Source organism: Sapajus apella, unplaced genomic scaffold (assembly GCF_009761245.1).
Source record: "Sapajus apella isolate SASKATOON/1434 unplaced genomic scaffold, GSC_monkey_1.0 scaffold13, whole genome shotgun sequence".
Lineage (NCBI taxonomy): Eukaryota > Metazoa > Chordata > Mammalia > Primates > Cebidae > Sapajus > Sapajus apella.
The window spans coordinates 15,757,353-15,773,804 of NW_022436953.1; the positions used below are offsets into that span (position 1 = coordinate 15,757,353).

General features: G+C 38.1%; 1 protein-coding gene across 3 annotated transcripts; it reads right to left on the reverse strand.

Annotated features, from left to right (window-relative positions):
• Positions 1 to 320: 320 nt before the first annotated feature.
• On the reverse strand, positions 321 to 16,430 carry ZDHHC6 (zinc finger DHHC-type palmitoyltransferase 6). 3 transcript variants are annotated; one of them, XM_032281110.1, is made up of 11 exons: positions 16,058 to 16,430; positions 14,676 to 15,156; positions 13,055 to 13,146; positions 11,408 to 11,567; positions 10,049 to 10,210; positions 8,295 to 8,348; positions 4,297 to 4,464; positions 3,242 to 3,283; positions 2,381 to 2,526; positions 2,257 to 2,303; positions 321 to 927 (listed from the first exon to the last, which is right to left on the reverse strand). In XM_032281110.1, exons 2-11 carry the CDS (start codon positions 14,940 to 14,942, stop codon positions 824 to 826), a joined length of 1,242 nt encoding a protein of 413 aa, XP_032137001.1. In that variant the 5' UTR covers positions 14,943 to 15,156; positions 16,058 to 16,430; the 3' UTR covers positions 321 to 823. The 3 variants fall into 3 exon arrangements, with proteins under 3 accessions (XP_032137001.1, XP_032137000.1, XP_032137002.1); XM_032281109.1 differs by having other exon boundaries at positions 16,176 to 16,425; XM_032281111.1 differs by lacking the exon at positions 16,058 to 16,430 and having other exon boundaries at positions 11,408 to 11,475; positions 14,676 to 14,722.
• Positions 16,431 to 16,452: the final 22 nt, after the last annotated feature.

The window sequence follows — 16,452 nt, forward strand, 5'->3', positions numbered from 1 at the left end:
ACAGGTTCAGGGGTTTCCCTGGGCCCCCTAGAGTGCAGGGATGCCGGGTCTACAGCCACGGTTGGGCAGCTGTAGCCATGCCCATCTCCCGCCTATTCCCGGCTCCCCCCCCAACTTCCCTCAGGCCACACCTGCTATCCACTGCCATCACTACGAGCTCAATATCCCATTAACAGGGTTAATATATTGAAGCAAGTGTGTCATCTCTTAAGACATGTTTTAAGATGCCAATTTTCCACAGGGCAGCATAGCAGTTTTTCCATAAGTAACGAAGACGAATCTTTTTAGTCAGCAAAATGAAAAATGCTTTAAGTAAAAACTGATTTATACAGAACATCTATTGATCTTTATTTGATTTGACAAAATTTGCATTATTAAAAGACGTAACAAAATTTGAGCTTATACTGAATCTGACAGATTGAATTCTATAGTATCTAGAATATGATATAAGAAATATCAACTGAGAGAAAAGTACCACATGCAGATGCTCCTGGTAAGGGGGGAACTGTATCTGCAGGTGAGGTCCAGAGTGTGCAGTGCATAAGAAAATCCTAGAGAAAATGCCATTCACTTACTCGGGTGAAATGTTTTTCTTTTGAGGGGGAAGAAGAGGTGGTAAAGAGGGGCAAGAATTCAAAGGCATATATGCAGAATGGCTTCTCCATTTCAAAACGGTAATAAAAATATTCAAATCATGGCACTAGGGCACCTTTGAGGAAAAGAACATCTTAACCAGAGTAGGCTCATTGCATAATTCTTTAGTAACATATACAATTTTCAAGTAGTTGAGCAGACGTAAAGGATAATTTCGTTTTAACAGTAGCTATCTATTTTTCTTCTCGCCCTCTGGAGCTTGATCTGTTTCAGAATCACAGGGACACTTTTCCACACATTTTCTAGGGAACCAGCCCCTTATTCTTGAAACACCTGAGGGAGACAATGAAATTGAAGTTAAATAGTCTGATGGATGACAGTAACATTACTGAAAGCAGTAAGTCCTACTGATTCAAATTAATAAGCTTTTAGACTTATATTTTCCCCTTCGCTATTATAAGCACATTTTGAAGGGGAGGGAGGGGGGAAATAAGGTTCCTAACAAGCTAGGAACAGATATTTCCCAAATTCTGTGATCCAGAATAGTGACAAATGTGGTTAAAGACAGCTCCTAACTAAAGTTGGGGGGAACTTAGTATGGGTGTTTACTTATATGTGTATGATCAGCGAAGGTGTTCTGGGCACACCATTATACTCCGTCTTTTCCAGGGAACTACCTCCTTGTAGCCTTGTAGCCTTTGTGAATTTCCTTTTTAGACTTTTCCTAACATACAAATTTTTTTTTTTTTTTTTTTTTTTTTTTTAGATGTAATCCCCCTTTGTCCCCTCGGCTGGAGTGCAGTGGCATGATCTCAGCTCACTGCAACCTCTGGCTCCCAGCTTCAAACGATACTCCTGTCTCAGCCTCTGAGGCACCTGGGATTACAGGCGCATACCACCATGCTCAGCTAATTTTTGTATTTTTAGTAGAGACAGGGTTTTACCATGTTGGCCAGGCTGGATCTCAAGTGATCCATCCACCTTGATCTCCCAAAGTCTTGAGATTACAGGCATGAGTCACCACGCCTGGCCTAACATATACATTTCTATATCAAGGCTGTCATAAGGGGTTAATTTATGATTAACCTCCAATTTTTTTTAAAGAACATCCCAAGCTGATCTTCACTTTAAAAAGGAACAATTCTAAAACTTAAAACACAAAGTTTCAATCTACTGGTTTTTATAATAACTTAAGAGAAATGCTCATTCAAAGCTGGGGGGCAAATAGTACAGGGGTTTGGTGCACAGAATGTGGAGTCTGACTGCTTGGGGGTCAGCCCTAGCTGTATCTGTTTTTAGTGCATGGCTATGGCAAGTTGCTTAGCCTCTCTATTTCAGTTCCCTCAATTAAATGTAAATGATAGTGTGCACGTCTGAGGTCTTTTAGGGACTTTTACACCTTAAGCGAAGCACTTACACAAATACTTGTCCCATAGTTATTAAGTATGAGCTCAAATGTTAGCTATCATTAAAAAGGCCTGAAAAACACAACAGCTCTAGAGAAATATGTAAGGAACTTCTTTTTGTTGCTTAGTGATGTGCCCTTCTATGCAGTTCCCCTAATGCATTAGGCATGTGATTATTTTATATAAGTTATTCTTGTAAAACCTGGAATTATTGCTAATAGTCTTGTCCTTTAAACATGCCCTTCCATTTCCATACCTTCTATAAAAGAATCATCAAGAATTTTGTCTCCATACAGCCAGTATCTGAAATGTTTAAAAGATTAAAATTAATTTTAGGCTAGATGTTAATTTTGTCAAATACAGTACTTCCTATTACTTACCGTAACCCTCTTGTGGCTAAAACGAATTCCCCTTTTTGTAGCTGTATTCGAGGCTCTTCAGTGCAGGGGCTTGTGAAGAAGGTTTTGATTCCTTTATTCAAAGGGCAGCAGGCACCACTATAATCTTCTATGACTTTATAGCGAACCTGCCATCAGTGATCAGAAGAAACCTTTAAATATTCACCCATGATAGCTGACTTTTAAGTCTGAACTTCAATTTTTAAAGGGAGATCCGAAATATCCAGTGACAAGCCTTCGAGTTCCCATTCTAGGGGAACCTCCCAGTTCCCCATCCACCCAGGTCCCTGGGAAGCAACTGATGTTTCTAGTTCTCAAGGCTTTTCTTACTCCTCTTTTCAAGCCCATAACTAAGAATTAAATTCAGAGCAGGGCTGTCTAAACACATTCTGCCATGATGGAAATGTTCTGTATCTTTGGTATCCAATGCAGCAGCACTTGACACACGTAGCTACTGAGCACTTACAATGTGGCTAATGCAAATAAGAAATTGAATCTTTTTAATTTTAATAAATTTAAATAAAACAGCCACATGTGGCTGGTGGCCATCATACCCAACAAAGATAGTTGTAAGGACAGGTTTCACATTAAGGAGCTATATTGAGGATAATTATTTTCCTATGTTGGCAATATAAATTGACTGAATTCCTTCCAACCTCTAGTCTCAACTATTTAAATTAAAAAAAAAAAAAGTTAACTGCATCAAATTTTAACAAATGTATTAAGGAATACTATTTAATAAAAGCCAACAATTGGTTTCTAGTCTAAGTCAATTAAAAAACTACATGGAAGTACACAGCCTAACAAAAGAAAAAAAATTATCATTGCAAAAGAAGTACTTACACTTCTGACTCTCTTATCTGCTTTTTGTTTCAACTGTTCTATCTGTTTGAAAGAAATAAAAAGAAAAAATGAAGTCTCTTGTCTCAATGTTGAAAAACAGCCTTTCCTCATCAACTGTCAGAGTGGTATGGCAAACTCCCAATTTTCCAGCATTTCAAGTTGCTGATAATTTAAAGGCCACATGTTGTTTCAGCATGGAAATAAGGCCTTATGACTAAGAACCAGGGGCTGAGAGTGAGGTTTTCTTCCTGCTGTTCACTCTGATGTCCTCATCTGTGTATATTCCTAGAGTGCCTACTGTGGCCCAGGGATCACAGAGTATATTCTCCGACCTCATGAAGCTTCTCAGGTGAAAACACTGATATTCACTAATTCTGCAGAGACATAGCAGACAAACTACAAATGAATAATGAAGAATATTTAATAATGAAGTTGAATGAATGAATAAAAGTCACCATTATAACTTACTTCTTTTTGACATAGCTACTATTAAATAGAACTATATTAGATATAGTAGGAGACATAAAGATAATTCATGGTCTCTGTCCTAGAGTCTTGTTAATTACAGATATAAAGAAATAAAAATATGCAACTTCATAAGCTACCCTATAGTAGTATATGATTAAATTCTGAATTCAGATGAGTCTACAGGGGTAGGTTAGACTTTATGGAACAGGTAGACTGGAACTAGTCCTAATCATTTTAGATAGAGTGGAGGTCACAGAAGATGGAAAAAACTGTGGGCAAAGTTGGGTGACAGGAATGTACAAGGAATTCACATGATGCTGTCAGTTGGAAGGTCATTTTCAGCCAGATTTCATAAAACTATGTTAAGGGATCAGGACTTAATCTCACAGGTATAGAGGGTTAAGGAGAGATTTAAATAAAGGAAGAAACATGATACAAGAAGTCCTTTAGGATTATTAGATTCATTTTGACAGGGTGAAAACACTCGTATGACTTCTTTTACTACGATTATGTCACTTGGGTTGAAGAGGTGTTAAGGGAAAGAAGGTGAGGCAAAAAGGAAGGGCTACTTGAAAAAATATACTCACTGTTAAGCTGTATTGGTGACAGCCTTCTCTTACTGGCCACTCAAGTCCATCTCCTTCAGGGACCCCTGACCACGTAAATACCTGTTTGAAGTTCCTCCATCTACTTCCCATATCATAAGGAAAAACAAAGACTTCATTTAGTTGATAATATTGAATTCGATCTTTAGCCTGTGGGTAACAAAGACATAAGATGGCAGGTGCCTCTAAGTGGCCTTCAGTACTATATTATTGAGAACACTTATTTCTCAAGTTTCTAGCATTCAAAAAAATACCTCCTCCTCACTGTAATATTAGTGCACACAGAAGCAAGAGGCAACTTCATCACAGTACGGGAAGAACTTGATATAGAACACCAACCTTGTATGTGATTACATGGAAAATATCTGACAGGTTTTCTTTAGGAATAAGCACTTATAAAGATTTACTAAAAGAGTTAGCTAACTTTATCTCATATATAAAATGTCCTCAATGCTCCTGGTTGTTCAGGTATATAGAAGGGATGCTGATAAACAGATTCAGGAGAAAGGTGAGGGTTTATTCAGGATGGAACTGTTTTATTCAAGACAGAACTGTTCTGTGGGGTACACGAGAATGTAACAGTTGTATCAGAATGAAAAGTTGTATCTTGGGTGCAGTGATGCCCGTGGGAATGGCCAGGAAAGGTGTAATAGGAGAGTTGTTTTATGAAAAACATTTTTTAAAAGTAGTAGATATATACAGGAGATCTTCTTTCTTTTTTTTATACTATCACACATGTATACATGCTCATTTATATATGCATCTATATGTACATGTTATGCATGTACATAACTATTCAGCTTGCATAAATTATATTCCAGGCATTTAAATTGTTAGCTTTAATTTAAGGAAATAAACTGGCTTTGGATTTCTTAAGTTCCACTGACACCTAGTGGTAAAGATACATTATTTATTTTAACAATAAGTGTACAAACCCCTTGAAATTCGTTGGATAAATTTAGTGTCTGGTAATTTCTATAAATTTCCTATAAATTTAATATGATCATTTATTTGAATTTTTTACTCAGCAATAAAGTACTTCTTCTGAAATAATTTCTAGTCTATGGCCATATCATTGAGCATACCCAATTTCACCTGAAGTAATTTCTAAATGTAGCATGGCAGTTTATAAGGAGCCTTGGTTATTAGCAAAAATTTAAAAAAAAAAAAAGTGAATCTAATGTCAATATATTTATTATGCTTATTAGAAATGATACTTTGAAATATTTTATTATTGGGAACGATGTTTACGGAAGAGCTTATTGCGAGTATTTGTAAAGTGATATTAAAGTTAACTATTTACTAAAATATTAATTAAGCTATAATGCATATGAACCTATTAAATTATATCAATCCATCCTCACCCAGAAAGTAAAGAATAATTTCTTTTTCCTTTTTATAAACAAAGCTTCAGAGTCTTCAAAATGGACTGAATTTCAAAGAACAGATATCTGGGCTAAAAATTTACAAAGAAAAACTGGTAAACATACGAGTCATTTACAAAATGACTAAGACATGTCTTTGCCTAACAGAAGCACTCAATGAAGTTAGGATTCTATCAATACTGTGTGTTAAAAGGTGACAGAGGGGTGTGGTAGATGCTCTGGGAAAAGGGAACAAAGGAAACAAAAGGTACTTAGCCAAGTCTAGGGAGGGTCCAGGAAGGCTCCCTGGGAGAAACAATACCTTAACTAAGTCTTGAGAAGCAAGAAATCAAGGGAAAAAAGAGGGAAGAGTGTTATAGGCAGAGGGAACAACACATGAAAGGATACAAAAGTGTAAGATGTACAAATTATGAGTAATTTAGTATCAAGTGTGAGACAGGGTAGAGAAGGGTAGGAAATGAGGCTGGAGAAGTAGGTAAGAAGTCAGCAGAGTGCAATGGCTCATGCCTGGAATCCCAGCACTTTGGGAGGCTGAGGTGGGTGGATTACTTGAGGTCAGGAGTCTGAGACCAGCCTGGCTACATGGTGTAATCCTGTCTCTACTAAAAATACAAAACTTAGCTGGGTGTGGTGGCATACACCTTGTCATTCCAGCTTCTTGGGAGGCTGAGGCAGAGGAGAATCACTTGAACCCAGGAGGCAGAGGTTGCAGTGAGCCAAGATTGTGCCACTGCATTACAGCCTGGACAACAGAGCAAGACTCTATCTCCAAAAAACAAAAAAAGAAGTCATAAAAAGTCTATCAGAAGCTAAGAACTCAGACTTAAACCTATACATCGGTGGTTCTCAAAGCATGCCTTGTAGACCACTTTGAGTTCTCAACACTTCTTCTTGCAGGTCAGCAAGGCCAAGCTCTTTTCCTAACAATACTGAAACGTTATTTGTCTTTTTGTTGTGTTGACATTTGCAATGGTGAATAAAACTGTTGGCATCTTAGCAGAAACCAAGGCAGCTGCACCAAACTGTGTTAGTAGTTATGAGCAATGTCATGTAAGAATGCCCTTGATGAAGCAGTAAAAATTATTTTTAAATATTAAATCTCAATTCTCAAGGAGATGTCCTTTATTTTTAATATTCTGCGTGACAAAATGAGAAGTACACATAAAGCATGCCCAAATAGAATGGTCATCTCAAGTAAAATAGTGGTTAAGCTGTAAGCTAACAAAAGCTGTACAGACAGCTTTTTCCATGTAACACTATTTTTACTTGAAAGAATGAGTAATGTAGCAAACTAAGGTTATTCAGACTTCCGTACTTGGTGAACATTTCCTCAAAAATGAAGAGTCAGGCAGTCACTTCAAGGGAAATGGCTGACAGTATGGGTTGCCAGTAAAAAATTAAGGCTTTCAAATGAATATTAGAATTTAAAAACCTTATATCTACCACTGTGAGCCTGCCAGCTTTCTAATACTTAAGAATCTTTTCTCATCAAACTGATATATTGATATAAGTGAATGCAATTTTGGGATACTATATAATAAAAGGTGTTAACTTTTGGAAAATCTACATAACCCAGTAAACTAGTATTTCCCAAATGACCAATGCCTGATGCTACATAAAACCACATATTGGTAAAAGACTCATCCAAAAAGCAAGATAGCCTGGTAAGTTTAAAATAAAAAGGTATAAAAATCTTTGATAAGAAATAGCACTTGTCAAGTTTTTAATATAACATGGAAGAACATCCACTATTATCATGTAAAGGCCTATTAAAATACTCTGTTCATTTCTATCTACTTATCTGTGTGAGGCTGGATCTTCACATACGTCAATCAAAGCAACATATCTCAACAGACTGAATGCAGAAGTGAGAATCCAACTGTCTTCTGTTAAGTCAGATATTAAAGAGATTTGTAAAGATATAAAACAATGCTTTCTTCTCCTTATTTTGTAATTTGGAAAATGTGAACATTTCCCTGTGGCAACAATCCACTTGCTCTGCCAGGCAACTCTTTGTATACAAGCTTGCTCCCTGTCATTGGCATTATCTGCCTGGACCCTGCAGGAATCTGGGTTTCAACCCCTGGCACAGCAATGGTGAGGTTCTGAGTAGTTTCAAACAGGGAGCAGGGGAGTCAGATTTGTGTTTTACGCTAGAATCACAATGGACAGCATGAGGCTATGAGGTCTGCGACAAGCTAAATGTTAGGAGCTTCACTGAATGTTTAAAACACTGAGAAAAACTTGGTGTCTGCTTGGTAGGGCGGAAGCTCCTTTCCAAATGGGCTGCTTTCTTCTCTAGTCTAAGAGACAACGGACGGATGGTTTGATGTGTGGCTTAGGCCTCTGCAACCACTCAGGGTGTATGAGAGGCACATTTCTGCAGGAGTTACAGAATGAATAAAAATGTTTCCTATATCCACCTTTTTTTGTGGCATGCAAATGACTTACAGAAGCCATTTGGCAGCCATGTTTTCACTTTCAGGCACTTTTTGTTAATCTGGTCTATTAATAGACTTTATTAATATTGAGGACTTTACTAGTCCTTTATTAATATACATTATTAATAATGAAGAAACAATTATTAAAATTTACCTTCTCTTCAATCCATGATTCAATAGAAGTTTTGTTTCTGAGAATTATTTTCATCTGGAAATTAAATGATAGTAAAATTTAATAATGTGATCCAGGTTCCTTTAAGATTATCATATTCATAATCCTCTGAGATAGCTATTATTACTCCATTCCATTGACAAAGATAACAGAGGTTAAATAACATAATTACCATGTCATCCATCTGACTCCAAAGTCTGTTCTTAACTACTCCACCCTGGTACCTCTCGTAACAATGATTACACCCATCCATATTCAAATCTGAATCTAGTATTTTAATCAAACTTCATGTCTTGAATACTATTTTCAGAGCAAGGTTTTGACAGCATTAACAAAACATTAATATAATCCATTTAATCAGTGCTTACTTGTAATTTGCTATTAAAATCTTTTATCACTATTTTTAACTAACTTTAAATTTATGATTAATCTATGAGAAGTAACAGTGACTCATTTCAGTCAACCTTAACATTTCACTTGCCTTAAAAATAATGAATGCATTCAATCTTTATTCCATTATTTGATTTTCCTAGATATGACTAATTCCACATATACAGGCTTTTTATTACAGGTTCTTAGTTTATTTCTAATATGATTTTCAATTAGAGGCATTGGGAAAAATTTCTCAAAGAATTTGGTTCCAGGTTAGCAGACAATAATAACATATAAACAAAACCAGCTTACCTTAAAACAAAACCAAATTACCTTAAAGTCTGGTTGTGCCTTCACAGAGACAGTGTAGCATGTTAGAAACAGCTTTGGTGGAGGCTGTAATGAGCTAAGATCGTGCCACTCCACTCCAGCCTGGGCCGACAGAGCCAAGCTCTGTCTCAAAACAAAAGAAAAAGAAACAGCCTTGGCCCAGGAGTCCTCATCATATTCCAAGGGCCTAGCACAATACCTGGCCCACAGCTGGCCTTCAATGAATGAATAAATTAATCACGTGAATGCAATAAGTTATAAGAATGGTTTCTGGTTCCTTCAGGGCCAGGTCTCCTCCTCTCTGTTCTCATAACACTGTGCACATAAATCTATGATGTATATATATATGGCCTTATATTAGGGTTAACTGTTCACTATTAACTGTCAGTTCCTAAGGGCAGCTACCTCTTCATTATCATTTTTGCAGCCTCAGAAATTAGCAGAGGGATTAATCAGAGTAGGCATTAAATAGCATCTTTATCATAGGGCTATTATGGAGATTAAATGAGCTAATACATGTAAGGTGCCTAAAACAGTGCCTTACACATAAGAAGTGCTCAATAAATGTTAGCTATATTATGATTACTACTATTATTAAATATATACTATTACAAAGTAACGTCGATGTTTACCAAGTACATGAAATGGGTGACACTGGGTAAGTCACTTAAAGTTTTTGAGAATCAATTAATTAATCATCTGTAGGGAAGGGAAAACAGTAAGACTTCTCTACTGGGGTGGATGTGAAGAGCAAGATAGACTGTACAGGTGAGAAGAACTCTCTCAATTGTGAAGTGCTCCAGAACTTACCCAACTCCAAGTTAACATTTTAAAAACTAAATCAATACCTAGAAATTCTGGCAAAATTACTTCGAAACTATCTGACTAATACAGAGGAGATTAGTTGCTTAAATGAAATAAGCAAAAGTAATTTCCATGTCAAACTGCACACCTGAACACAGCCTTTATATCTTTCTTGTTCAATCAGTCCCAGTAACTTGACACTTTTAACTAGAGGGAACAGAGATGCTTACCTGGATAACAAACAACATCCCGACAGCTATGGTTGTTCCTAAAGCTAATCCCAAGGCAAACAAGGTGGCAGCAAATGCAGCTAATCCAAATGGAACAATTGGAAGAGGATCTCTCCGGGCTGCACTCATGTCAATCTTCACTGTGTTCCATCCGAAGGAGAGCTATCACAGCAACAACAGCACACACACAAAATTATTTGGTTGTGGTACCTGCTCAGACTCTACTGACATTTACAACAACTTGATCAAAGAGATGACAACATGACCCTGTGGCCAAAGCAAACACAGCTATTTTTAATTAATACTGTAACTTGAGCTCAGACCGATGTGCACGATATCATTCTTAGTTTTCTCAAATGTGACTTTTTGTTGTTGTTTCCTCACAAAATGTCAAGAATACCCTGCAAATATTAACACGCATCAACAACACTAGACACTAGCCTAAACCAGAACTGTGTCTTCTCTTTTCTCCTTGCTGTTGTACATTGCAGTATTCGTCCACAGCGACAGGTACTACCTAGAATTCAGTTGTTTCTTCCTTCATGTTTTACAGACAGTGGTGAAGAACTGGTAAAATGCAGGCCAAATATGGCCACAGATGTGTGCTGCCTGCCTGCATCATGTTTCAGACATTCAGAGTTAGGTGCCAACATTTAAAAATCGACAGATTTCAAAGAAAAATCCAGATTTTCAGATTTTTGTAGGCTGGAATTCCCAAACACCACAAGCTGGCAGATCAAATATGGGCCGTCGCCTCCTCAAGGGACAGACTCTTCAGTTTGGCAGTCCCATCAGGTGTCTGTCCCTCGATTACTTTCAAGGCCTCTTTAGGGAGTTTTCTTTGTGTCCCCTGAATTTGATCTCATGACTACTTGTCCATAAATCAACCTGATCTGTTGCTGGTTTAATCTGTTTATATTTTACGGTGTGCTCTGCTCCATGAGCCACCTTCCAGGCACCAGAATTAGAAATGAACAAAGAACTACAACTTGCCACAGGAATGAGATGGAAGTAGGAAGCACTAGTGTGTCTTTTCTTCTTGCTCTTTTTTTTCTTCTCACTATTCTTTCCATAACTATTAAGTATGAAATCTAATGAATTATATATACAGTACTAAAATAATAATTAGCTTCAACTAGAGCATGTTAAGTTTCCAGAACAAATAATCTTTCCTCATCTTAAAATGTAACTTTTAATGCTTTCTAAAAAGGAACCAATACAGCAGTAAAACAAAGTTCTGTTTCCTCAACTAAATCACAGAAAGCATATTTCCAAAAGGAACCTCTTAAATAATCTAGATAACTACCATTTATACTGGCATGGATGATTTTGCAACAAAACATTTTCATTTTCACTTACCCGATTATAAAGCTGTGTGTACATAGTCATCACAAAAATGAAAGCAGCATGGATACAACCCAGTGGTGCTAAAAGGAGAAACAGTGTGAACGAAGCATGATTTTGGTAACCACAACAGTTGTTGATCCAAGGACAGTGATGGTCCATCTTCATCACACATCTAACAAGAAAAATTTACATAAAACATGAGGCAGAAAATCCTGTCTACTTTAAATAACTCTGGTCTTCAAAAGATCAAGCAAATAGGAATCCAGCATGTCCATGAGCTACGGAAGAATTATACCTCATGGAACGGAAAGAAAAATCCTTATGAGCTTTTTTAAAAATTATTTTTATTTTTTTGAGACAGAGTCTCGCTCAGTCACCCAGGCTGGAGTGCAATGGCATGATCTTGGCTCACTGCAACCTCTGCCTCCCAGGGTCAAGAAATCCTCCTCCATCATCCTCCAGAGTAGCTGGGATTATAGGCACGCGCTGTCATACCCGGCTACTTTTATATTTTTGTAGAGATGGGGTTTCACCATGTTGGCCAGGGTGGTCTTGAATTTCTAACCTTGGGTGATCCCCCCGACCTGTCCTCCCAAAGTGCTGGGATTACAGGTGTGAGCCACTGCACCTGGCCTTTTTGAGCTTTTAACAATTATGAACAGTGACTCCTTTTAAATTCTAAACAGCACAGGAAAGAGCAGGCTTTGTAAAGCTTCTTAGGAAAAGATGTAGCTACAAGTACTTGTTTAAAAAAGTCAAGAGACTCACTCAAAGAGGGTCTCTTTATAATGCTCATTACAAAGAAATGAGCATGGTTCCTGGTTTTCACCTAGCTTGTAAGTGCAGTGACCCAAGTGAACTGCAACAGACTTAATGAATCCCTTATAAACCTCCATTAGGGTTAATGGGATCAAACAGACATACATAACTTCTTTCCTATTCTCACAGTATCCTTTAGTTATAGATCTCTGAGATAAACAAGCTAACTCCAGAATATAAGACATGGTATAACAAGCAATGTCTTGCCATGCACCTGTTCCTTACCGTTGCTAGAAGAAAATGTTCTGGCCTCAAACAACACTTTAGTTGCTCTCAATGGTTCTGTAAATTTCTTATTAATCAGCAAGTATAGTTGTTCATTAAAAAAGGTCCTAGGTTATTTCACATTTTTAATAGTTATTTGGTTTTCTTCTGATCAAGTTTCTGATATTAAAACATTTGTGATAATAGGCACCTGGATTATTAGATTTGTGTAAAGTGTAAATGTTTGTTAATAAGTGATGGGATCTCCCTTATAATTTAGTCTCAGAACAATTCTAAAGTTAGTCCAGAAGGCAGCTGACAAACACAATTAATCCTGATATATGGAAACAAACTTAAGGTATAACTTTTTACCTCGTTCTTGCAGGGCAAGATGCAAAGTAAATTTGTATTTTTCTAGAATACCTTTTCACTTGTAACAAAGAAGAATTACATCTACTTTTTATCTGGATAATTTAAGTATAAAATGGAGATTATGGACACAACAATTTTGACAATATTTTTTATAATATGGCAACCTTGCAGTGAATAGAAGTAGCCCGAATATAGTAGAAAGAACAATGAAAACATCAGTAATTAGTTGATCAGTCCCCAGTGAACAGCAAGAAAGACATGTACCTGTTACACTTTCTGCAGTGATGTGAACGTGGTGCCTTGTATGCTTGGCAGACTTTACAATACTGGAGAAACATGGTATCCTGAGAAATTTCCTTGGGAGCAAAACAGAAACAAAAATGCATCAGATACCGAAACTCAAGTATGGTTCCTACAGTATGATTTTCTTTTATGGAGGATAGGGAAGGAGGGAATCTTAACTTGCATTTCCAATCCTCCTATTTGAGCTAAAATATTTTTAAATAACAATTTTCTGATAAGATCATCCCTTTCCCAATTACCCAGAAGTCATTTAAAATTTTTCTTCCCTATGCTCCACCCAAATTCAATGTCACTAGTGGTTCTGCTTACCCCCAATCTTGGTGGATTGAGAGGAGTTCAGAAAAAGGTAGCTGACAACTTGGCAGGTATTTTAGAGTGAGGAGTTAAGCATGAGTTGATACTCTTTCTGAAATCTGCTCCCTCCTTGACATTACCCCTGTTACCTCCTCTTTCTTCAGCCATTTTAATCACTTCCTAACCCCTTTCTTTTACTGTGGTTTTTCTTTAGCACAAACCGTATGTTGTCAAAATCGTGTATTGTCAAAATAAGATTCCTATAACACAACTCTGACTATGTCAGACTCTGGCTGAAAACCTCTAAAACTCCCTATGGCCTACAATTTTTCATGCATTTGAGACCTTCCATGATCCGCCTTTATTTTGGCTGTCTCTGTACTACATCATCTTTTTTCCAGTCACACAGGGCTGTCCATTGTTTCTGAATATATGCTCCCACCATTCTCTCAACCTGAAATGCCCTCTTCCCCATCTCCTTTGGAAATTCCCACTCCTCCCTCAGGTCCCCTGAGGCAAATGCTCAATTCTTCTATCTTTGACGGCACCCATCATGTTCACAATTTGCACAAGTGTGTTGGTTTCTTGCTTAGGTTATAAGCTTTTACAGAATGCAAATTGTGTCTTACCCTTCCTGTACTCATTTCGAATAATACACGGCACACCATATACACCAGTGTTACCCAAACTTTAATACACCTAAGAATCATCTGGGAACTTTATTAAAATAAAGATTCTGATTTGGTGGATCTGAAGTGGAGCCCAAGATTCTGCCTTTCTGACAAGCCATCAGGTGATGTCCCTTAGTAGGAAACATGGACATCATAAGCATAAACTTTCTAGTAGTTTTTAAGCTATAAATGGATTTGGACTATACTTCCCAATGTTATAGTTTCAGTGCAATGACTTAAAAGCCTTATGATTTAAACCAGCAGTTTCTAAAGTGCTGTTCTCAGTTCTAAGGGATGTTAATGTATTACACGAAAACAGATCCTATATCCAAACCTCATTGTGTATGACATGTGATGTTTCCTCAACTTTTGACCATGAACCCACCCCACTTCCAACTTTTTTTAATGCAGAGCAAATATTCAATAAAATTGAATATTTGGAAAATGCTATTTTGGGTGAATATCTTCAAACAGACACGAAATAAAATCTCTGATCAGTGATTAGAATAATACACTTAATCTCCACCAAGACAAACAGCAGGCTGTGTTTAGTATTACTGGTTAGCAGATAAGGCAAAAACCAAACATATGCTTATCATTAAAGTTCATTGTCTTACCGGTTTCCACCCCAGAGGGACAAAGCCCGGACCGACAAACATGGCATTGAAGTAATTATAAAGAATCATGACAGTCCAATTTATCAACATGATGAAATTCACACTTCCTCCAGTTGTATGTAAGGGCCAATACCACAACACAGAGTCAATCATGGCCATTGTAGAACATATTGCTATAACACCAAGGGCTATGATGGGACCCCAGTGACACAGTCTCTTTAATTCTTGGAGATTCTCAAACTTGATAACTGAACAGAATGTGCCCATTTTGGCAAGGAAGAATGCCTTCCTACTTTTAAAGAATTATAGATTTCCTTTTTCTGTGCACACATTTCCATGTGCCACAAGTCCATGTGTGTTCCTTAACTGTCATGCCTTCAAGCTGTGAACTGTTAACGCAGATTATGCCATTTTCACTGTCAGGCACCCAAAGCTCTTTATCTTAACTAGGAGAATCCAGTATCTTGGTCTGAAACCCAACCTAAAGAAAGCAAAATGGGAAAGTTCGGTTAAAAAAGTCTTTATCACATACCATACTTGTTAACGACAATAAACACCTACACAACAGCATCTCACAAGTAGGATGTATATCTTGTCAAATGTCAAAAAGAATTACTTTTGACTTATCCAAAATATGATACAAGTTTGAATGGCATGTAACCTGGATACCCAATTCCAAAATAATTGTTTTTATTCCTTCTCAGCTTATCAGGGTACTGTCACCATCCAACGCTTAGTGAATAGTTTGAGAAGACAAAGAATTTTAGAACGGAGAATCAGGACCTTAGAGTTGATCTAATTCAGCTTCCTTCTTCATAGAACAGAAATTGGCTTACAAAGGCTAGGTGATTAGACCAAGGTCACAAGTAAGTAACAGTTGAACCAGAATAGAAGCCAAGTCAACGAACTCCCTTTATGAAGTTCTAAGCTGCCTCTTGAACTAAGCCAAGTGTTAGTCAGACATGGTCTGCGCCATTTGCCTGCAGTTTCCCCACCCCGCCCTACAAACACCAAGAGAACAATTTGGGTGAAAAATAATGAAGCAAGAGTGAAAGCAAAGAGAACAGCCAAGGAAAGGAAGGAAAGAGAGAGAGCGAGGGTGCACGTGTGGTGTGTGTGAAATTATGACCAGAAGAGTATATGGGAAGGACCTGAATTAGATTAGAGGGAAGAAAGAAAAGGCAGTGCCTCCGGAAGCGAGGGAAACGGAAGGCAGGACGGCGAGCTCAGGGGAGGTTTGGGGAAGGAGTGGACTGGAGTGAGTCCGGGAAAGAGGATCTGAGCTACATGGATAATAGAGACTATCACGCGGCAGACGCTGTCGACTTGTGCCTCAGTTTCCCGCCCAAGTCATGGAGCAGGGCTTAGAAATAAATCCTCACCCAAGGAAGAAATATTCTAGTAAGCCACGTTGGTCTCAACATTCAGGAGAGCCTGGTCCCACTCTGGTGGGGCGAAGACCACCAAAATCGTGCTTATATTCCCTGCCTTGACTCCCACCTCAGTGTGGTCCCTGGTGTCCGCTCCTCAGCCATCGCACATCCGGGGCGGCCTGGGCTCACCCGGAACAGATTTTTTCCTCCTTGGATGACTCGATCATGGGCACTTCAGTCCAGGACAAGAAGACAGCACACCCCGGCCTTGAGAGGCTGGAGTGCGGGACCTGCTACGACCCGCTTGCCCCTCCGCCAGCGCCCTCGCCGCGACTCTCCCGCTCAGGCCCCCTGCGCAGTCTCCGTTTCAGCCACTTCCGGAGGTTCGGCTCCTCAAACTTCCC